Source organism: Medicago sativa, chromosome 4 (genome assembly GCF_051527215.1).
Source record: "Medicago sativa cultivar Bolivia chromosome 4, Bolivia_mono, whole genome shotgun sequence".
In the NCBI taxonomy this organism is placed as follows: Eukaryota; Viridiplantae; Streptophyta; class Magnoliopsida; order Fabales; family Fabaceae; genus Medicago; species Medicago sativa.
Window position 1 is genome coordinate 92353045 of NC_140752.1, and position 23923 is coordinate 92376967.

The 23923-nt window shown below is 31.7% G+C and overlaps 1 protein-coding gene, 1 long non-coding RNA gene and 1 pseudogene across 6 annotated transcripts; 2 read left to right on the plus strand and 1 right to left on the minus strand.

Annotated features, from left to right (window-relative positions):
* Positions 1-308: 308 nt before the first annotated feature.
* LOC146933819 (uncharacterized) lies at positions 309-2147 on the plus strand (annotated as a pseudogene). Its single transcript, XR_015007573.1, has 2 exons — positions 309-1326; positions 1786-2147. The product of XR_015007573.1 is annotated as an uncharacterized LOC146933819 (transcript).
* Positions 2148-10306: 8159 nt separating this feature from the next.
* LOC146933820 (uncharacterized) lies at positions 10307-13900 on the minus strand. Of its 4 annotated transcripts, none has more exons than XR_015007569.1 (6): positions 13585-13900; positions 13425-13488; positions 13185-13225; positions 12825-12878; positions 12002-12053; positions 10307-10745 (listed from the first exon to the last, which is right to left on the minus strand). It is a non-coding gene; the product is annotated as an uncharacterized LOC146933820 (long non-coding RNA). The 4 variants fall into 4 exon arrangements; XR_015007571.1 differs by having other exon boundaries at positions 10610-10745; positions 12825-12908; XR_015007568.1 differs by lacking the exon at positions 12002-12053 and having other exon boundaries at positions 10451-10745; positions 12825-12908.
* A 4230-nt stretch (positions 13901-18130) lies between these two features.
* LOC146933821 (26S proteasome non-ATPase regulatory subunit 12 homolog A-like) lies at positions 18131-23396 on the plus strand. The gene is made up of 12 exons (XM_085705609.1): positions 18131-18217; positions 18329-18523; positions 19203-19310; positions 19423-19527; positions 19642-19698; positions 19803-19999; positions 21728-21827; positions 21944-22056; positions 22156-22306; positions 22409-22486; positions 22676-22898; positions 23069-23396. Exons 1-11 carry the CDS (start codon positions 18215-18217, stop codon positions 22892-22894), a joined length of 1326 nt encoding a protein of 441 aa, XP_085561735.1. The 5' UTR covers positions 18131-18214; the 3' UTR covers positions 22895-22898; positions 23069-23396.
* Positions 23397-23923: the final 527 nt, after the last annotated feature.

Sequence of the window (23923 nt, forward strand, 5' to 3'; positions counted from 1 at the left end):
AACGCGACCTAAGCATTTACTCTTTTTGAGTTATACATGCACTTGTGTTTTGTTGTGTTGGTAGAAAGTAGCAACGTTAGTATGAACTTTGAAATCAATATGGTTTGAACCACAACATGCATGTATGGTTTATCAGCTTATGTTCTATTGATTCATATTATGGATGATGCAAAAAATTTATGCTAACAAAAATGTTAATGATATAATTCTCTTTTTGTTTTGACTAATCACTGTATTCTTCTGTGCTGCGGCCATCCATGTATTATTATGTTTATGATTTCATTGTTTCTTTTAAACTGTAGGTTTAAAGAGATGTTGTCTTCAGATGGGGTGTCTACATTGGTAACTTCAAGGGTGAACTTCGTCATGGCAGTGGAAAGTGCACATGGTCAGATGGATCAATATATGAGGGTGATTGGGTTGACGGAGAGATGACAGGGAAAGGACTGTTCATATATTCATCAGGAGACAACTATGAGGGTGAATTCTTTAGGAATTGTCGTCATGGCAATGGCACCCAAACATTGGAAATTGGAAAAATGATAAAAAAAGATGGAAAAGGGACAGCAACTTTGGCTAATGGTGATGTTTTGGATGCTTGTTGGTCAAACGGACTTCTACATGGATTTGGAGTTTTTAGAGCTGCAAATGGGGATGTCTACACTGGAGATTGGGCTGATGGTGATGCTTTTGATGGTTGTCTGTCAAATGAATTTAGACATGGATTTGGAGTTTATAGATATGCAGATGGGCATGTCTACATGGGAAATTGGAAAAAAGACAAAATGGATGGAAAATGAATTATGAGTTGGGCTACTGGTGATGTCTTCGATGGTTGTTGGTCAGATGGACTTGTACATGGATTTGGAGTTTATAGATCTGCAAATGGGGATGTCTACACTGGAAATTGGAAAATAGACAAAATGGATTATAGGAGATGGATTTTGGATTCGGCTAACGGTGATGTTTTTGATGGTTGTTTGTCAAATGGACTTAGAGATGGATTTGGAGTTTATAAATTTGTAAATGGGGATGCTTACGTAGGAAATTGGAAAAATGGATCTGGAGTTTATAGATATGTTAATGGGGATGTCGATATTGGTAACTTCAGGAGTAAACTTCTCCATGGCAACGGAAAATACACATGCTCAAATGGAACAATATACGAGGGTGATTTGGTTGATAAAAAAGTAACACATAATAATAAGAAGAAAAAAAAACAGGATGCATTTAGTGCAAAGACACTAAAGAAGGGATCGTGTATATGGGCATTTTTGAAGACCATCAAAGCTAGTATCTGAATCTTGATCAGCAGCTTGGCAACAGGTAAATTACTTGATCTTTAAAAAAAGTATTAAGGAAATATTTGAGTTAGTTATATATAGAGAAACTATAACAAACTTAATTGAGTTAGTTATGAAATTAGTGAGATTGCAACTTGAATTTCTGTTTTGGATTCAAAATGCATTGATGAATGAGAGTTCATAATTGCACACAATTTCTTTCATTGCATGATTCAGCCACATATCATATATGAGTCGCTATTTTCTTCAACCATCCAAACAATAAAACCATTTTTTAAAACAAGTTTTTCATTATAATTGTCTGAAATATGAAAGTTTATGTTGAAGGACTATATTGGTGCACTGCAACAGTAACAATCTTACATAAATATATTCCCTTCCGATCAACCTATCAGGCACTAATTCCCTTCCCATCAGAATTAATTGATGTGTTTATGACATCTATTATCATGTTCACCAGTGTTTTATTTGTCCTATGCAGAGATCATGACGATGAGAAAGGGTGGTCTCATGTAAATACTTAACACTAACAGATGGACATCTTGAGGGGAGGACCAGATGATACAGTAGATGAAGATGGAGAGCAGCTTTTTACATTTGAACTCTATTCTGCAGTTTCAATTTTGGATTTCATTACTCACTAGCACTTATTCTCAAAACATCTTAACTTGTTGCAGTTTATTTCTTTAATCTTAGTATTCATTAGCAGTAATTCTCAAAAAACATCTCAGCGTGTTGAGTGTTAGAGGTGACAAACAACTTATTCGCATTTTCGGTATGGATAGAAAATGTAAACAGATTAAGAGGTACATCAATTCCACAATAAAATCCAAAAGGGTTCAGTTTTTCCACTCATCATTGATCAAGGGCGTAATCTAGATGAGAGGTAGGTTATTTAGTAATTCATGATTATTAGTTTCAACTTATTCAAGATGATTAGAGACCGGATAAAACAGAAATATGACTTTTTTGTTTTGACGCAAGAAATATGAATAATTAAATTGGAATAAAGAACGTGATGGGAACTCGAGAGTGTTATGGGGTAGTCAAGTCCCACACTCGGTAGAATGGGATGCTTGGCGGAGTGTTTAAGTGGTTTGGTTCTTCCTTTTTGGTAGCTAGCTTTTAAGAGAGGGTTCCTGAAGTGTGTAGATACAAGTCAGAATGATGTGATATTTTCTTCTTTGTTGAAAATGTGTAGAGCTTTTTCATGTTTTCTTTATAACAACTTGCAATTTTATTTTTCTTATTGAAATTTTCATGTACCTTTTACCTGTTGAGATCTTCAATGAAGATGGTAAATCACTCTAGTCAGGAAACCAGAAAATTAGTGAGATTAATTAATTAGGCTGCTGAAATTTTGATTGTTTGAGCCTCTAATGACATGTTGATAGGACAAAGACTTGCCCAAAATTGATGGTAAACCAAGTTATATATTACAAACTATTAGCTTCCAAATTAAAAAGTTTGGAAACTTCCTTACATGTATCTATGCATCTATAATTTTGACTTGTGGCTGAGATAAATAGAGTAACTTCTCCAATTTGAAATGCCATTTTTAAGCTCTAAAATGCATAAAAGAAAAAGTAACTTCTACATTAGTTAACCACACTCTTAAGCAAAATTTCTCTAATTTGGAAAGTTATTTTTAAGCTCTAAAATGTATAAAAGAAAAGTTACTTCTACATTAGCTAACCACACTCTTAAGCCATATGAGAATTGACCAATAAATTATATCTCGTATTTTCTTAAAGATCTTTGACGAAAAAATATCATCTAAAATTCAATTATTTTTCTAAGAGGATATAAAAATCAAATTTTCTTTATAAATAATTTTACTTGCAAAATATTCACGTTTGTCTGCTATATTTTAAATCTAAGTTTATTGGGGATATTGTTTGGAATAATTAATCTTGCATGTAAGTTCTGGTTAAAGTAATAGATTTAGATTCCTAAATCATCTCAACAGAAACAAATGAAAACACTAAAAAAGAAAATCACAAAATCAAAAAGTTCTGATTCATTAATTATAATAACATGTTGAAAATTGACAAAGAAATTGAATAAACCTGTAGCTAATCAAGGACTTTATCAGTCTTTTTTCCGATCATTAGTAATTGGTAGTATATGTTGGGGCACACCAAATACCCTATTGACTATCCTGTTGTTAACCAGTACAGTTGTCGCTCACAAGGATAAAATTATACGAGGGTGTAATGAAATACTCGGTGAGGAAGTGGTGATATGCAGAAAAAGTGAAGAAAGAAGTGTGTTTAGCTTGCTCGGGAAAAGATGATGAAGTGGTGTTGGTAGGGATGATGGTGGTGTCGGTGGAGATGATGAACTTTGGTGGTGGTGGTAGCATTGAACGGTTGAAGGTTGAAGCGTATTGGTTTGGAAGGTTCCATTGGAAGGAAAGTAGTTTGTTGTGTTTTTGTAATTTATTGAAAAGTAACGTTGAAGATGAATTTCAAATAGGATATGTATCATATAGAATAAAATAGAATATGCAGAAACGGTTTTGTAATTCATGGAACCCAAAATTAGGCCCAAAATTAAGAGTTTTTAGTTCCTTGTGCTACAAGCATGTTCATGGGACATAATTGAACCTGTGTTATTTTCTATTTTAGATTTTTCGGGGTTTTAACCTTTATTCATTCAATAATATTTTAGAGTGTTTTCTCAATTTCTTGTGGATTCAAGAACCCTATTTTCACAAGTTTGCCGTTTGCAAAAACTAGAATTAGATACAAGTAGATAGAGAGTGTTTGAGACTCTAGAGTAATATTTGCAAATTGATTTAGTGAATTAGAAGCTCTGTGTGTAAAGCTATATGTAGACATGAGTGTCCTCGTGAGCTTAGCTCAGCTGGTTGGGACAATGCATAAAATATGCAAGGTCTGAGGTTCAAACCCCGACCACTATCAAAAAAAATATGTAGACATGAGTGACAAGTGTAATTATAGTGGCAAAAATAATGACATGAATTGAATTATACTAAGTATGAATCGATTCAGACACTTGAAAACAAGGAGATCTAAAGCTATGAAGATAGATGTGATTTTTTTTTTTTTGTGAGTGGTGTGTTGATCCTTTGGAGTGTATTAAAGAGTAATTTGCTAGGTTAGGAGTATTTTCAAAATGAAAGAATTTTATGAATTATTTTATCAAAGTTTAAAATTGAAAAAATTCAAATACCATCTAAAAGGTATGAATTTAAAATTCTTTATTTACTTTATCAACTTAGTGATCATCATATGTTATTGAACAAAATTTAAGTTATTTTCTTAGGTATTTTTATTTTTTTTTTTGCATTTATTGTAGTTGTCTATATATGTTGAAAACAAGTAAATAAAGCTAAAAGATAGGGACCCCTAATCTACTAAAGGATAATTAGAATCACATAAAATCTTGCTTATTATTATTCAACTTAGTGATCATCATATGTTATTGAACAAAATTTAAGTTATTTTCTTAGGTATTTTTTTTTTTTTTTTTGCATTTATTGTAGTTGTCTATATATGTTGAAAACAAGTAAATAAAGCTAAAAGATAGGGACCCCTAATCTACTAAAGGATAATTAGAATCACATAAAATCTTGCTTATTATTATTTATGTTATGAAGTCTAAATTTTCTCACTTGACAAAATTATACTTGACATCCTTGTTTTGACGACAATATATGGTTTATATATGCTAACATGTCAAATTACTAATGTACTTTTTTTGTAATAATTATTTGTTCTAAATGGGGAGGGGTGATTTTTTGTGCGATTGTTTCTAACGGGTGTAAAAAGTAAAAATTAAAATGTTCAAGCAATAAGGATAAAAAGTTTACGGATGGAGAAACGAATATAATGGATAATGGAACAACTTCAACTACAAGAAAATTTCTATTTGCACCGCCTGTCAGGTTTTAAGAACTTGTACTTGAACTCAACTTCCAAAAAACTCAAATTGAGCACCCTATCATTAACTACATATAAAATTTGCAAACCTTGCTTAAGCATACTTTAACTGAATTTTTGTAAACATACTTAAATTAAGTTCCTATAAGAATGTTTGAACTGAGTTTGTGTAAATATACTTGAACTGAATTCAAGTAAGATTTAAAAACTCAATACCCACAGAGATGGTAGGTAAGCTGAGTTTAATCAAAAGAAAATATGTACATGTGTAAAAATCACGACCAATCCAAGGATCTATGTCTTGACTCTATATTTCAAAGAAAACATAATTTTACTTTTTTTTCTTTTAACTCAATTTTAATTTTTTCTTATGTGTTTCCTTATTTTAATTTTAATAAAAACTTTTAGGTTAAAGGGTATTTTTCGCCCCTTCAGTTTCGAAATGGTACGATTTTGACTCACTATTAAAAAAATGAAAAATTTGGTCCCCAGTGATTTAGCCCCTTTGCAATAATCCCCCAGTGGTTTGTGCGTGAGTTCTCTCAATAAAGGGGATAACATCCAAAAATGAATTGTTTTCACATGGCTTTCAGTTTCTTTTATTTATTTTTTTAAATTCTGGATTTTTTAATGATGAATGTATAAAGAATGAAGATGAAGGTATGAAGAAGAAGATGAGTATTTAAAAAAAAAATCCTAAAAACTACGTATACCCATTAGCGTAACAAAAAGAACAGAAAATGGACACAGATTGCCCATCCAAACGCTAGAATACATAATATTATTGTCTGTATTTTATGTATAATATTTATTAAAAGTCCATATTACTTAGGAGTTATATTATTGTATGTATATTATGTATAATATTTATTAAAAGTCCATATTACTTAGGAGTTATAATAGAAAAAAAGATTACTCGTAATGTAGCCTGTATTTTATTAAATAAACTTTTAATATACTCGCAAAATATAAAATAAATAAATTTTAGTTGTTTAAATTGAAAAAATTATCAATATAGTATTAGTGTTTGTGTTATATGTATAATATTTATTGAAGATTCAATAATTCAAAATAATAAAACAAAAAGATTTCTCATATTATTACACGTAAATTTGGGTGGTGATATAACCCTTATTTTGATAAATAAATTATTAATATATCCTAAAATATGGATTTAAATGGGTCCCACAAACAAACAGTGAGATTGTACCCATCAGATTAATCGGTCATTGAACCGGATATCGAGTTTTTTTTAAAAAAAGTAAACTACAAAATATAAAATAAATCAATCATAGTTATCTAAATTGAAAAATTATCAAAAGTGTGTGTTAAAAATTTAAAATGAAAATAATGAGCACATGCAGGCAAACAAAATTATTTTCTTAGAAATATTTTTTTTTTTTGACGTTAGAAATATAAAAATTGATTAAACTAAATAATTTAATCAAACAATCATCTAAAATTTTCTCTATCAATTTAATAATTTGAAAACAATCATCCAAATTTGACAAAACCTATGCTAAATGAAATATAATTTAAAATGAAATTTAATGAAGGAGAAAACTAAAAATTGAATAAATAGTTTGAAATGGGGACAAAACTCGTGTGAATTTCTTTATGTGTTTTTCATATGATTCTTAGCTTAAAATACACTTTTCATGCGTAGTTTATTTAAGAAACATGAAAAGCACATGAGAAAATGCACCTAAATTTTTGCTAGAATTAAAATAAGGATAATACTTAGGTGCATTTTCTCAAATGTTTTTTGTGTGGTACTTCACATAAACTATCTATGATTTCTCAAATCCACAATTTTTTCAAAGTTTGTTATAATTAAAAAAAAATGAATTTTAATTATGTGGAGAACCATACGAAAAGCTTGTAAGAAAAATGTACCTAAGTTTTTTTTGACAAGAAAAAAAATGTACCTAAGTTTTTCCTTAAAATAAAGAATTTTTTTAATGACAAATATTAACTTGTTACAGTTTATTTCATTTATCTTATTATTCACTAGCAAAAACATCTCAGCATGTTGAGGGTTAGCAGGGGCGGAGTCAGGGATTTAGTTTAGGGGACAGAGTTGAAAATATAATTTAGTGAAGAAAAAATAAAATTTCAAATGCATAATATATACAAGATATTAAAAAAAAATAAAGTTGAGTACCTTAAGGTTTGTTCGAAAATGATAGACTAAAACGATATTTAAATAACACAAAAAAAATATGAAACAACGAAAATGCAAATGTAGAGGATGCAATTGCAACCAGTGAGTCGTTGGTAGTGGCTGAGAGTGTAAAAACAAAGTCGCATGTAATGACTTTTAAGAGAAATTGCATTGAAAAATCATAAATTGGAATTCTAGTTAAGGATTAAGATTCTTCTACAATTGGAGAAAAAACTCTTATTTCATTTTCGGTGTTAAAAAATTTAGTTAAGGATTAGTGCAATAAAGCCTATAATCTTAGTTGTTTAAACCCCAATATATTGAGTCAAGAAAAAGGTCATTGTACAATATCGTATAAAATCCGCGATAAACAAATAGGGAGCTTCTACGGTGCAATTAGAAAACTGACTTTTTTGGAAAAGTTAATTTTGATCTTAATGTTTAATTCATTTTTAAATTGTTGATTCCTGATTAATGATCAATAGTAATTCATCTAGTAATGCTTGCAACATTTTGGACATACAAGTACTATTTTATCGTTGGCATCTTTAACATGCATACAGAGTTGATGATATTATGTGATAGTCTTAAGTGTTACATTTTGTGGGGTGTTACACTTAACACAAGGTAGGATAAAATTAGATTAAGTGTAGTCTTGTTAATCTGATTAATTGATGATACTATGGGGACTGAACTTTTGATGCCACTGTGCAAACGGTTGGGTGTTACTCACTACACTTTTGATGTTATAGTGTTAACTTCACGAGAAAAGTCATTTTCATGACTTCACCATAGAATTTTCCAAATAAATAAATATTGAGAACGAAAAGTATAGTTAGTTGGTTGTGTGATTGTTGATTTTTAATGCTTGTTGCCATATTCATCATTGTTTGGTATTCTTGTTGCAAGTTTTCCTTTGTGCATTAGATCCTTGTTCTTGTAGCTTCATTACATAGTTAAATCATTGAACACCTTGATGAGCAATTTTTGTCAACATTAACGTTAAAAAGTGGAAATCTGATTGGTTTCACTTTCTTCTCACTCTCATAAAACTGAGAATTTAAGCTCATTTAAGAGAATGTCGAGGTCATAAAACATCAAAAGTTTTCTTGAGTTCCCACTCTCATCCTTGTTCTTATTTCATGTAACCCGGCAGATAGTGGATCATATGTATTGCTTTCAAATATATTTGCATCAAAAGTTTTGCTAAAAAAACATGCAGACATTACAAAGATTCAAACACAAATTGGTGATGCAATAGGTCTCAATTTTAATGATAATCTTGCACACAAGGCTACCCCAAAGGAGCACTCACTCTCTTAAACTTTCGTTCTCCAAGTATAATTTTCCAAATTCCTTTCAGAAGGAAAATTCATTTTTTAAATTTTTGTTGACATCTTGTCGTGGTAAAGCCATTGAGTTAAGTGGAGTTTCAAAATTTAGAAGAATGTGGATTTTTGTTTATTCATTATAGTACTAAAAATAGGGATGTTTTATTCATTCCTGTTAAACCTTTGCCGTTGTCAGCTTTTGCACTTACTCATGAATGTTTCAGTGGCTCCATTATCGTACCTCTTTATAGTTAAATAGAAGGTCTAAACTTTGATTGCCTTTAGAGATGATCACCCTCCGCGCCTCCATTGCTGTAAAACAAAAACAAACAAAAAAGGCATGTTTGAATTAAGCATGTCTAATTTCTATTTATTTCTGGAAATATTATCTAGTCATGGAAGTGTTGGAAATTTTGAATTTTCATTGACCTTTTTTGTTAAGCATGGTTTGAAGTTGAACTTTTTTTGTTTCTTTTTACTCTTACGCAGATTCATGCCTTAGACCTTTTTATGGTCCTCTTCTCAACTTTGAGTATTACCTTTTGCTTTTATTGTTTTTCTAAAGTCACCAAAATCTGCTATATATGACTTGGCTGGATTGAGAAACCTTCAATTCGTTAATTACTTTTGATTTATCATGATGAATTTAGCCTTGCTCTTTGGCTATGCAATAACCTTATTCAATCAACATCACCTGCAGTTTCTGAATTTCCAGTGTCTACAACTCCTGCTACAATGATGACTTCAGGTTCTTCTCTTGTGAGCATGGCATGTCCTCAGTCTGCACTAACAAAGATGCTGAACAGCAAACTCCCAAAGGTACAACATTAAGTATGTATGTGGACTCAAATATGTCTTGATTCAAGTCAAGACTCCGTGGTCATTGCTTTATAACAAATGAAGTAACCCACTGTCATTGTTAACTCACAGACTGCTTATTCATCATCAAAGGCATTGTTTGATGTTCACTGTCTAATCGGTGTTAACTAACTAGTATTTGCCCCGTGCAACGCACGGGCAAAAAGCAGTATATTGTAGTGCATTGGAATGTTGACACTTAACACAACAACAAAATACATAGATACATTGTCATTCATATATATATTTGAATATATAGTTATCTTGTAAGTACAACCCAACCTTGGATAATGATTGACCTTGACTTTTGTTTATTGTCATAACAAAGCATAAAGAAATGGGGAATTGCCTTCTTGAGAATTTGAATGGAAATCTTGAATATGGGGGAACCAAATCTATCTTTGGAATTAAGACCTTTTGACCTATACTCTTGCCAATAATTACAATGGCAATAATGATATTTTTTCCAAGATGGTTAACTTGCAAGTGTGTTCCATTACATAAACCACTTGCTTGATCAATAGTCATTTACAATAGTCATATTTATAGTTAGAGTAATTATAAATCAAAAAAATACCATCTTTTATAGTTATGGTCACCTTACAGCCCCCCGTGTCGTTGGGGGCTAGATTGAGAAAATATCATAAAGAATGATGATAAGAAATATTTATATCAACTAACACAAAGGCTACATAAAACCTTATAGCCCCCCGTGTTTTTGAAGAATAAACAAATTTGGACTTAATAATACCAATATGACCTAGTATTATCCCTTCAATAAGATTAACAAAATTGATACATACATAAAATTGAAACCAATACTGTTTTCACATATACTAAATAATTGTTATGCTGCTCAATTACCCCTCTTGAGCAAAATCCTAATGAAACCAACTTCAGTTTTCATTAATAAAAACATTGTTCAACCAATAATTTGTAGAAACACCTAATTATTTACAATTGTGATTGATAAATTCATAAAGAGACAAATTATAGTTACTCTTGTCGTGTTCCATATACAACTGACCATCTTCAAAAGAAACATCACATGTGTTGCACCTGTTTTGTTTTGGTTGTTATCATTCAGCTAAAGCACAGACTCATGAGATTCTTTAGGCAACCCAATATGGACAAATATTACCAAACCTTGAGTGAACATATATTCTCTAATCATGAAAATCTGATGCAGAAAAAGAAATTTATGAACTAATTAATAAAAGTTTAAATTACGAAAAACATAAATTGCTTCTCAATTCAAGAAGACTTGAATAATTAGGACAAACAAACAATACTTTTGACATAAAATCATGGTTCAAAGAAATCTTTAGCTAAGGATGAGTGTATATGCCCAAAAAGAGAAAATACTAAATAAGATGTCAGCAAAAAATTCAAAGTATTATATAAGTTGTTGAAGCTTAGAATTCATGCAATTTAAGAATAAACATATAGAGAACAATGACCAAAACGACATGTAAATCTAAAATCAAGAGATACTGATATCAAATTCCAAATGCCAGTATCCAAAATAGCCGCAACAGGAGACTTAATTCAAGTTATAATGAAATTAACAATATTCTTAAAAATGTGAAATTTGAAATTCAATTTCTTAAATAATGAGTGACATCAAATACATACTACAAATAGACAAACATGGGAATGTAAAAGTATTGGAAAAGACGTGGTTTAGTTTGACCCATTATTGTCCCTTTTGCTTTCTGTGTGATATGTGTGATGTAAGCATTTTGTGTGTCAGCGTGTCTTTTAGTGGATATAAGTTTGAATTTCAAAATGATAGTGGAAGAAAAATATGAAATTTGAATGTGTGTTAGTAGTAAGAGTTGTTTTTTAATAATAAAAGAAAATTTAAATTTTAAAATTTGAATGTGCATGTGTTAGTAGTAAGAATTACTTATAAATGATAGTGCATGAGTTTGAATTACCGCATTCGTTCTTCTCATAAAATGGAAACAACTTGGCATTTTTCTCAAATGAATGAATTAAAAATTGCAAACTAATAGACAACAGCCTAAAAGATGTGATTATAATAAACAAAATGAAGATTCTGTTAAGAAGAAGGCAAATTACAAAAACTTAAGTTCAATAAAGCACATCACAAAAATCAATGCTTATTTTCACCACATGTTATGCAGAAACTGAAACCATGTTCAAGAGGAATATAATTTATGCCTTCTATTTATGACATAGTAAATAAGCTTATTAATACACTAATCATGTTCAAGAGGAATATAATTTCACTGAGAGAAACAAAGTGGCAAAATGGTAAACAATTAACTGAATATTAACTACTAATAACTACTATTTTTGGTGTGTGAAACCGTGCTAACCAATAGAACAGCAAGCTAACTTTCATCCATTCTATACACTCTAAATTTTGCACTATACATCTAAGAAATAATAGACATTAATCCAATTTACCTTATTGTGCAAAGACAAATTACTTGAGCTGATTGACTAATTCCTACAATGACTGCATGTTTAGCCAAAAATAGAAAGTTATAGCTAGTACCAAAACACCCAAAAAAATAGATTAACAATCCACAACAAATAAATTGCACTGACAAAGCATAAGCAATTTTCTAAATTGGTGTAAATTACAAAATGAGCCTAGATTGATCTAATATACTACTCATGTTCTTGCAAACTTTAAATAACATGCAAACAATTCAGGAGAAAATACAGAAAAGGATTGTGTGTGTCAGCAAGTGTTTTAGTCCATATGTCTTTAAACCTCAAAATTAAAGTACAGGGAAAATTTGAAATTTGCATGTGTCTTGGTAGCAATAATTGTCGAAAAACTCTATTTAGCAACATGTTATCTGAATAAGTGCAAGTCAGTTTTCATTATGGATCATGTGATGTAAGCATTGTGTGTGTGTAAGTCAACCTGCCTTTTAGTGGATATTTGTTTGAATAACAAAATGATAGTGGAGGGAAATTTTGAAATTTGAAAGTGTTAGTGGCAAGATTTTTTTTTTAATAATGAAAACTGATAATCAAAAGCATATCTTAAATCCTGATATCTTCATAAATTATAAAGAACCATCAAATTAACATCAATAACATAAAAGTCTAGTCAAATCTAATAAGTTGAGTATCATTATCAAATTGAAAGAAACTACAAATAATGACAATCAAATGGGGCTATGTATAAAAATGATTTAATAGAAACAATTAATGGAAGGAACACCAAATACAAAGACCAAATGGAAGAACCTACAATAAATTTGGAAGAACTTACAAATAATAACAACCGAATGCTGCTCATGTTAGCAGTAGAGATAAAATCAACCGCCTGCAAATAAAATAATTGAATTGAATATGACTGCAACAAATAAACTCAATAGTATCACATAACTTGGCTGTTAATGCATAAAATAATAATTACTCCTCTTCCATGAGTACCATGTTCACTATAGCAAGTGTTATTGCAACTTTACCACAAACTCATCACAATTAAATTTAATAATTATAAAAGCTATTATTGTAGCAAAAAAAATAAATATAAAAGCTATTATAAAAGGATTTAATTAAGACTGCATATTAACCAACAGTGAACCATTCCAGAATCAAGAAATATGAGATTAGAGAGAGGACTAACCCATTGAAGACCACCAAAAGCATAAAATCGCAATGTTATTGCTGCATAAGAAGTAAAAACATCAGAAATTTTTAACTCTAAAAATCAGACTACAAATAAGAAAAGTTAAAAGGGTAGATAAGTTGCTCAAAGATTTCAAAGTACAGATAAATTAAAAATACCAAATAAAATTGGTTGGTCTCAAAATGCAAAATATAATAGATCTATAAATCTGAAAATGAAAAATGGATGAATCATTACCTCCGTCCAAGAAGTGTGCGTCCTGGCTCATTCTTTCATTATGCAACAGATCCAAAATTCAAAACTACAAACACAAATAGTCAATGCTTAGAGAGATTTATGATACTATTAACAGATCGAAAATGGGTATTTTCGGATGAGAGATAGATAGAGAGAGAACCTGATGATGCTTTGAAACGGCGGAGAGCGAATTCCGACGCGGTGGTCAATGGTGGTCTCAAAATTGAACTTGGTAGAATGTATAAATGAATTAGTTGGTTTTGTAGAGGATGAAGAGAGGAAGATGATGGTGGCTTTCTTTTAGTGGGAGGAGGCCGAAATTGATCAAAAATGAAGAAAGAAGGTAGAGGAAAAATGGTGGAATTTTTGTTGTTGTTTTACGTGAGAGAGAAAGAGAATGAGGGAAGAGAGAGTGGTGGTAGGTTTGGTTGTGAGGGATAAAATGAGGAGAAAAGGGAAAGAAGTTTGAAATTAATGAGAGAGAAAGAAAGTAGAAAGTGGTGTTGATTAAGATGTGAGAAAAAGTAGGATGGAAAAGAAGATTTGAATTTTGAATTTTAAATTGAAGAGGGAAAATAATATAAAAAATATTTTAATGTTTGTATTGTGTGAATGCTTAAAATGACAAAAATAAAATGAGTTTTTAATGATGACGTGGCATTAGGGGGTTGAGAGATTGACACATTGGATTGGGATGCTAAAAAATGTAGGAGGCTTGTATATTATTAAGATTAAGATTAAGATTTGCTTCTTTGGCTGGGCTTGATTTTTGAATTAAGGATCATTTTGGTGTGTCTTATGTGTATTCAGGTGTAGTTCTTGGCTTGGGCATGTGTTAACTTCATTATCTTGGTCTCAAACTCATCTGTGCTTATTTTATCCAAGCTTTATCACCATTATATCAGATGCAGTGAGCATTTTGCTGGCCCAGTTTGATCTTTTTGCAGCAGGTTTGGGCAAATTTTTTGAGTAGTAAAGTATCTTGGTCCCAAACTCATCTGTGCTTATTGTTAGTCTCAGTTGTATAGGTTATATGTGTGACTGTAAGTGGAGATTGATTGTTTGGTGCCCCAAGATACTTTCATTCAGTTTTGTAATTTATGTTGGTGGTACCACTGGTACCTATAGTTCTAATAAAATCTTGTTTGGCTTTAAAAAAAAAAAGTAATGATATTTGGACAACTATTTTGGTACAACTTTTGGGACAACTTTGTTGCTCTCTATTTTCATTGGTCAAAAACAATAGATGGAGAAAAATTAGGAGAGAGAATAAGAAGATAATGTGAGTATGAGAAATAAAGTTGCACAAAAGTTGTATCAAAATGGTTGTACAAATATCATTTCTCAAAATGAAAAAACAAGTTTGACAAACCAAAAATAAAACTTAGATTCAATCTATTTGACATTGTCACTCATATTATAATCTGTTTGTACCCAGATTGAAACAGAAGTCAAAGGTCTTGACTTCCAACACAAAGCCAACTTACAGTTCTCATATTGCACCCAATACCCTTTACCAAACAAGCTAACCAATAGCTTAGCCTGTGAAATATTGCATGTACTCATTCCAACACGTTTATACCCTTTCATTGAAACACACAGAATGTGCTTGTCTGTGTAGAAACTAGAAACATGTTCTGAATGGAACTTAGGAGCATTTGTAGTTTTATAATACAATCCTTGAGTAAAGAAAAGACTCAACCTGTTCAATAAACTATCGCCTTTTCCTAAAGACGATGCATTGTTTAGTTTTTCGATTATGTCAGAAGCAAGAGTCATGTTTTGTGAGTCAGCAGCTTCAGCTCCTATCAGCTAAAGATCAGCTAAACGCGTCTCTTCCATTAACTCTTCTTGAACTTCCATCCAATAAGAATCCTCTTCCCTCGAAACAAACACATTTTCGCGGCCTTTTACGGTAACTCCACCATACAATTCATTTTCTAGAGCCATTGCCTGTTAGATAAGAGATATTGTGATTGGTCTTGATCAAACAATGTTTCATCTAGGATTGTATTTGGAGATAAGAGATCTTCTGCTTGGAGTGGTGGTAAATTTTCTAAGCTACACTCATGCAGCTAATTCATGTAATGAGGGGTGAATGAGTAATCAAATTGCTCATAATCCATCACATTTATGGTAGATAATTATGAAGTAAAGGCTCACACAGGTACTACTTGCTAGAATATTTATGTGAGTACTCTTTACATAGAGAGAACCTAATCGTGATCATGAATCTAAAATATTCAAATTATAAAATATAGGCTGACAAAATTGTTTCCATAAGCTTAAATAAAAGAAATGAATTTTAGTAGTACTTGTACTAGTACCAGGAAAGAGGTTAAGATCTCTTTACATGAGCATTGCACCATATAGTTGGAAACTAATATTAAGAGATGAACCATGGAAAAAGATGATTAAATTAAGGCTTAAATATGTCATTAGTCCCTACATTTTTACCATATTTTGGCACTAGTCCTTATAGTTTATTTTGTTTGGTATTGATCCTTGGACTTTGTAAAAAATTTGCAATTAATCCTTCTGTTAAATTATAGTTAAAAATGATTATTTTGTTCATTATTTTTAGTTACAATAATATTAAAATCATTTTTAAAGAAGGGTTAAGCTTTAATTAGGGGTGTTCAAAACCGAACCAACCCAATAGAAAAACCGCAAACCAAACCAATCCAAACCGAAACCGCAAAAAACCGCACTTGGTTCGGATGAACTAGGATGGCTTTTGCACTAAACCGCGCGGTTCGGTTCGGTTTGCATCTCATCAATCGAACCAAACCAAACCAAACCGCAAGAATAATCAATATTACTTAAACTTGTACTAGTCCAATTACATAGACTAAGAATAATCTCTTTTGATTCGATTTTTCCATTGTTGCACCATCAGGTTCGATTATAATTCCTTTCCATTTCCTTCAATTCATTTCTAGTGATGAATTTGTTTCATTTTCTTCCCAATAATTTGTTTCATGCTTATGTTTCTTCTTAATTTTACCTATTTTGATATAAGTTTTGTTTGGTTTTAATCTGGTTAGTTTTAATCTGGTTAGAACTCCTATGTTTATTTTGTAACAAGTTGGCAATATTAAAATGTAATATTTTTTTATCTCGCGATAAACCGCACCAACCGAACCAATCCAAGCCGCATTGGTTTGGTTTGGATGACTTTTTAAAAATCAATCGAACCAAACCAAACCGCATGTTTTTTTATCTCGCGGTTTGGATGACTTTTATGCTCAAAACCGAACCAAAACCGCACCGCGAACACCCCTAGCTTTAATGCTATCACATTGTCCTCTTTCTTAAACAGTAGTATCTATGCTAACTGAGCTATGTTCACGAGGATTATTGGACAAATTATTAAAATTGATGAAATAAACGAATTAAAATTATATTTTATATTATTTGCAAAAAAAAAATTTATATTTTTTGTCAAAAAGAAATCAAATTTTGTATTCTAAAATCATAAAATTAATAATAAAATATTTAAAGAATACAAATATTTACCATAACAATATTATTCTTTTGAACTTGTTGGTTTATAATATGTCATTTGAGCTTTTTTTTCCGCTATTGATATCAAGAAAAATATAATATTTTTTGACGAAAAAAATATGACAGAATAATATCATTGGAAGATTTAAAAAAAGAAAAAAGGTTCAAGGACCAGTACTAAAGTGCAGGGACCAATATCAAAAAGTGCTGAGACCAATGACATTTTTAAGTCAATAAATAATGTATAAAATAATAATAATAAAAAGTTGGAATATTTTAATTCTAAAATTATTTGTCTTTTAGCGTGTCATGTGGCATGTAGTAACTGATCCACGTGGCACACCGTTAGTTTTTTTTTTTAACCAGGAACTTAACAAAAGGACTAATTGCAAAAAAAAAAAAAGTGCAGGATTCATTGTCAAACAAAAAAAATGCAGGATCTAATACCGAAATACGGTGAAATTAGTTAAATATTAAATACATGGATAAGTATGTGTTGTTGGGGTTGCACTTCGGTGACATTGTGTTTATCTTTCTCATAACCAATCATTATCTTTCATCAAAATTAATTTATTTTAATCATTCATATAACATTCTCTCTCATTAAATACATTAATGTCACCAAAACTCAATGTCATCCAAGTATTTTCCGTGTTGTTGGGGGAAAGGTAGACCTCTGAGAGCAACGAGTTAATGATCTAGGATTACAAAAAAATTAACATATCTCACTTATAACTCGATATCCATTTTTTCATCAAATATGGAATTTCTAACTCACAGTTGACACACCAACAATCTCCTCTTGAAGCGTGAGTCTATTCATTTGGGGTTACTTTCAATTTTTTTATCCACATAACACCGTTGGTGACTACCACATTATCAGAAAGACGTTCGATACAAGGAGTTGATAATCTTTAATCAAATTGTTGGCTTTGAAACATTGAGAGATCGTCGTATTACTTAATTTAATAGCAACCACACAAGTGAATTAGAAATCACATATTCACAACAACAACAAAAAACTTATATTCAGTAGATAACAACTATATGTGTATTTAGAGAACCTTAGAAATATTAGGGGGTCTAAAGAGAAACATTCCTCTCAATGAACGGATTTTTGGGCCCAAACCCAATGGGATTTTGGGAAGCATAAAACGAATTTCACCAATTTATATACTCTTTATTTAACCTTTTGTCACAATTTTCTTCTTCATTCAATTTTCATTGTTGCAGATAGATCTCTCTTTCTCTCTCGCCCAAACTTCACTCAACCAACCACAACCATGGTAATCTTCGATCGATTCTCTTTCATGGTTCATCGCAATCGTTTTCTACTTATTGATTCTCCCTTCCCTGTTAATCTCACGCCATAATTGCTTTTCATTTCGTTTCTGTAGGCAAACATGGAGAATCTTGATGCGAAGATAGAACAATTGCTCAACGTAGAGAAACAAATGCGTCTCGCCGGCGAAATAGTCGGCACTAGAAAAGCTGCAATCGACATCTTGCAACTCTGTTTTGAAGCCAAAGCATGGAAAACCCTAAATGATCAGATCGTTGTTTTGTCTAAACGACGCGGTCAGCTCAAGCAGGTATGAGTTGCAAATTGATGCGTTTTGTGTTAGGGTTTGGGTTTTATTTAATCGATTGGTAGGTTTAGGGTTTTGGTTCGCTTGAAACTATCGGTGTTGTTTTTTCAATTGTAGATTTCTTATGGAATATTGATCTAAAACTGTGTAGTTAGAAAGAGTTTTGGGATTACGTTGTTTTAGACTTCAAAGGTTTCAATTTTACTATATCCTATTAGTAATTTTATGAACTTAAAGAATGTTAATTCATTATTGTACAACTTCTGTGTTTAATAACACATAATTTCACTGTTCAGTTCAGATACTATGGTCCTTTTTGGATAAACAACTTATTTGAAGCTTATAGCACAAGTGCTTATTATTATAAGCACTTATACATAAGCTTAATTAAGTTTTATCTGTAGGAAAAGATTAAGTAAAACTAACTTGTTTTTGTATATGTTATAAGTTGTTTTCATATGCTATCTTGGAGAACTTATGAAACTACGCTGAAAAAAGCTTATGAGAAGTGTCATAAGCTGTTTTCATAAGGTCTCCCATACAGTCTCACAAAACTTATGTCAGTAGATAAGCTTAAATAAGCCAATCCAAACAGGCCATATATTGTTGTTGTATAATTGATTCAGAAAGTGAGAATCGTGATATTTTACGGTACTAATGAGCCTACTATATACCATCACAGGCTGTAACAGCTATGGTACAGCAGGCTATGCAATATATTGACAAGACACCGGATATTGAAACTCGTATTGAACTTATCAAAACATTGAACAGTGTATCTGCTGGGAAGGTGAGCGTGTTATGTATGAATTCTCCATTCTGTTTTATTATCTTCTCGCTTAGCATTATCCATTTTAAAGGACATATGTTTTACCAATTTGTATGTTGTATTGTGTTCTTAGATATATGTTGAGATTGAGAGAGCTAGGTTGGTCAAGAAACTTGCCAAGATTAAGGAAGAACAGGGGCTTATAGCTGAGGCCGCTGATTTGATGCAAGAAATTGCGGTCAGTGTGTACTTGTCATTTTTTTTTTGCCTTCTGTATTTTTATTGTTTTTGGATGTAACTGATTAGTACAAATTATTATGTCGTTTACTTATGTAATGTGCAATCTTATCAGGTGGAAACTTTTGGTGCAATGGCAAAAACTGAGAAAATTGCATTCATTCTCGAACAAGTATGAGTCATTTTTTTTTAGTGATGACAGAAATAGTAGGCTATTAATTAATTATGTTTCTAATAAGTTACTGATTTGGGAATCTTCTACGTTAAATTGTTTAGGTTCGATTGTGCCTAGACCGCCAGGATTATGTCCGTGCACAAATACTCTCAAGAAAGATAAGTCCAAGAGTATTCGACATAGATGCATCTAAGGAAAAGAAAAAGCCCAAAGAAGGTGATAATATGGTCGAAGAGGCTCCTGCAGATATTCCGTCTCTACTGGAGTTGAAACAGATTTATTACGAGCTAATGATTAGGTAATTGATTTCTAACTTCCTGTTTCGTTGTAGTATTTCTTGTTTTATCTACTTGTAGTTACAAGTACTGTGGCTTGACTTTGTATTTTTGTCTCTTTTAGTTTATTTTATATAAACTGAATGTTGTGTAGATACTCTAAATTGTCCTGGTTTTCTGCGTTTTCAGTTTCATTCACTTTTGAGGATATGGTTTTGATGTTGGCTTATTTGAAGTTTGAATATAAAAACCTAACAGTGATGCATTAATGTCCTATACTGTTAATTTTGGAATCTGAAAGATAAGGCACAGTGCCAATGACTGTCTGTCCGACTGCAATTATTTATATTTGCAACATGCAATTGCATGCACTCATTCTCTCTTAATCTACCTTGCTTGTGTTTACTCAAATTTGCTTAAAAGTTCAATATATTTTAGAATATCAGAACATCTTAAGATTTATGTCTCATCCTTTTTATCTATATCTGTGGGACTATGATTTGTTTCTATGCTTGGCATTTGGTTCCAAAGACGAAAGTGCGGATTGGAGTACATGTTTGTGGCTTTCTCTTCTACCAACAAGTTTTTAATTATTAACTGTTTTAATTCTTAGCTTTATGGTCTTCAAGAAGAAATACTTTGTTCAAGAGTTAAATTAGCCTTGTTACTAATGATATAAGTTTAAATGTAAAAATGTGCGTATAAAGCACCTAATGATCTAAGTTTCTTAGGTAGTTATCTTGTACTGTATTTATGGATTGCTAGAGTTGGTGGTTGAACATTGTATATAACTAACATTTTTTTTTTGTTTTTTCTTTTAATACATCCTGCACTGTAATTGTGCACTTTTGGTTTTCTTCGACCCATCGATTTTGTATCAAATCTTCAATTCTTCTGCACACATTTCTACATTTTAATCCCTTATTTTCTTTCCAATTCCAAAATTTCCAAAGTTATCCCTTTCATCCCTACTTTTCATCTTTGTCTGCTGCATCCCAGTTCTTAACTATTCTGAAACAAAGCATTATGGTCATCTCAGACCATATAAAATGAGTTTGAACTTTAGAGCTGTCAAACTCTGGTTATGGTCATCCTTCCTAACATTTGGATTCCTTGTCTTTTACCATTGATACTGTTCTGAAAAATAGTGAATATGTCACTCTCTGTAAATGTGTTCTTCAGCAAAGTCAAGTCTATTATTTTCATCGTAAATTGTAAATATTCCAATTCTTATCAACCGTCGTTTATATTTATGCTGCTTTGTCGTAGAGTCCTGTTCATTTGAATTATGTGTGAAGGGCAACCAGGCGCTACAAAACTCCTGTCATGACAAGGTTTAGGAAAGGCTTTAAACAATTGTTGTTTGTCTACTGTTGGCAGCCTTCACTCTTGCAACATGTTTTATCCAAAAATTAAATCATTTTCAAATGCACACAGTTCAGTTCATTTGAATTATATTTTTAAATTTATTTATTTGTGTTTGGGATGTGATTTGTAACATGTGAGTCGTGACAGTAATGTAGAGTAAAGAATTGGGCACAGTGGAGTATATGTGGCAGTAAATTCCCCATAGCTTTCTAAACTTGGGTTGATGCTTCTATACCACTTCACTGACTGTGAAATCGATATAGATGAGTGCATGTTTATTTTATCTTCATGCTACATATTTTTCTAGTACCTGGTTCATGATATTTCTTACTTCTGATCCTGATTTTTTTTTTCCTTATGCTGGTTCTTGTCTGTGATTTTAGGTATTATTCCCACAACAATGATTATCTTGAAATTTGCCGCTGCTATAAGGCAATATATGAGATTCCGTCCATCAAAGAAAATCCTACTGATTTTATTCCGGTAGGCTTTCTATTCTCTTTCTTTATTTGCGATCTTTGTTACTATAAGATTCTGTTATACGGTATATATGATATAACTTCATAACTTTTTTCCAAATATTGTTCTTGCATATACAGATCCTGAGGAAAATATGTTGGTGCTTGGTTCTAGCACCACATTCACCGATGCAGTCCAGTCTTTTAAATTCCACCTTGGAGGATAGAAATCTATCTGAGATTCCAAACTTCCAGTATGTTATCCTATCTTTCATCTCTCATCCTTTCTAATCATGTTCAAATATTTTGTTTAGAATTCCTTGTCATTGGTTGTACCTGTTACACGTGTCTAGGCTACTTTTGAAGCAGCTGGTCACCATGGAAGTCATCCAATGGACAGCTCTTTGGGAGACATATAAGAACGAGTTTGACAATGAGATGGCCTCTGGAAAGTTTTTGAGTGAAAAAGCAGCTGAAGATCTGAAACAGAGAATTATTGAACATGTGATTCACCGAATTCCTTACACTTTTTTATTTTTTTTTATTTTTTTATGTTTCAGTTATTTATGTGAGCATTAACATTTATTAATTTTGTAAACCTTTCAGAACATTCTTGTTGTATCAAAATACTATGCAAGGATTACTTTGAAGAGACTTGCACAGCTTTTGTGTCTCAGCCTAGAGGTGTGTAATGCTAGTAATGGTTTTGTTCTGTTAATAACTTTTTCTTATGGTGTGTGGGGATTCGTGTTTCAAAGAAAAAACTATATCCTTGGAAAGTGAATGTGGTAGGGGAATTGTGGTTTAATTTCCATCTTAGTTTATTTCTTTTTTAAAGGGGTGTTCCTAATCAATTACTCTTGCATAATTCAGGAAGCTGAGAAGCATCTGTCTGATATGGTTGTTACCAAGGCTCTGGTTGCAAAGATTGACAGACCAATGGGAATAGTCTGTTTCCAAACAGCAAAGGATAGCAATGATGTACTTAACTCATGGGCAGCAAACTTGGAGAAACTGCTTGATCTTGTGGAGAAGAGCTGTCATCAAATACACAAGGAAACCATGGTCCATAAAGCAGCTTTGAAGGTTTAAGAAGGTAGGTCCATATATCGGCTCCTTTCTCAAATTTTCTCACTGTTGTGTGTAAAGATTTTCTCAATGAAAGTATGTAATTTTTGAAGAATGGTAGAATCATGACCATTTATTTCTGAAGTAATATTTGGTTTTAGTTTTTTTAATCATAATGCTTATTTCTGGTCATTTCAGGTGCCTCCTCAATATGTGATATGGACTGAAGTTGCCTTATGGGGATGCTCATTTGAAATGTTGCTCACTGTGTTGGTGAGGAATAACAATTGTCTCAAATTTATATTTTGCCATTATGCGTTCAGGCCATTATGCGTTCAGGGTAGATATGATATGATTCTTAGTACTGAAAGTAGCTTTGTTGTATACTACTTTTAAATATCTTTTTTTTAGAATTACTGTTAAATACCTTACCACCGACTTACCGGACAAGATCCTAAACGGTCTTGTATGTAGTTAGTGGCAAGAAGTTGAGTGCTTGTTCTTCATATTCTTTCGTTTGGTCAAATTTCTGCTTTCACTTCTTGCCACTTTTTAATTGGGGGGGGGGGTACTTTTTTGAATGACTGAACGTTCTAATATATTTAAGGGTTTTCCTTCATAAACCCAATGCAACTGTGTTTTTGTCTGGCCGAAGAATAGACCAAATAGTGTTAAAGTACCCCCTTGGGTGTTTTTTTTTCCCTTTCTTTTTCATGTCAACGGATGGGGTTAGCAATTATAATCATTTTGTCAATCAAATTCTTAAGTTTCTTTTATGGTAAAGATTGAAATGATTCCTAGTGATTAACTTGTCTTTGTGAGCTTAACTCAGTTGGTAGGGACAATGTATAGTATATGCAAGGTTCGTAGTTTGAACCTCGGCCACCACAAAGAAACACTTGATTGCTTATTCGCTATAAACATAATTAACATATCTAAACCTGTTGAATTGATATAGGCTCTAATAAATTGGAAATGTTCATCCTTCAAGCAGTTAACCTTTATCGGTTTTATTTTTTTTGCATGTGTTCCATGTGTTTGCACAACTTGTAT

What these genes read in the sequence shown, in the direction of transcription:
- LOC146933821 (XM_085705609.1), top strand. An exon ending in ATTTGATGCAAGAAATTGCG is followed by an intron (nt 19,528 to 19,641) that starts GTCAGTGTGTAC and finishes CAATCTTATCAG; the next exon opens with GTGGAAACTTTTGGTGCAAT. An exon ending in TCTGAGATTCCAAACTTCCA is followed by an intron (nt 22,057 to 22,155) that starts GTATGTTATCCT and finishes ACACGTGTCTAG; the next exon opens with GCTACTTTTGAAGCAGCTGG.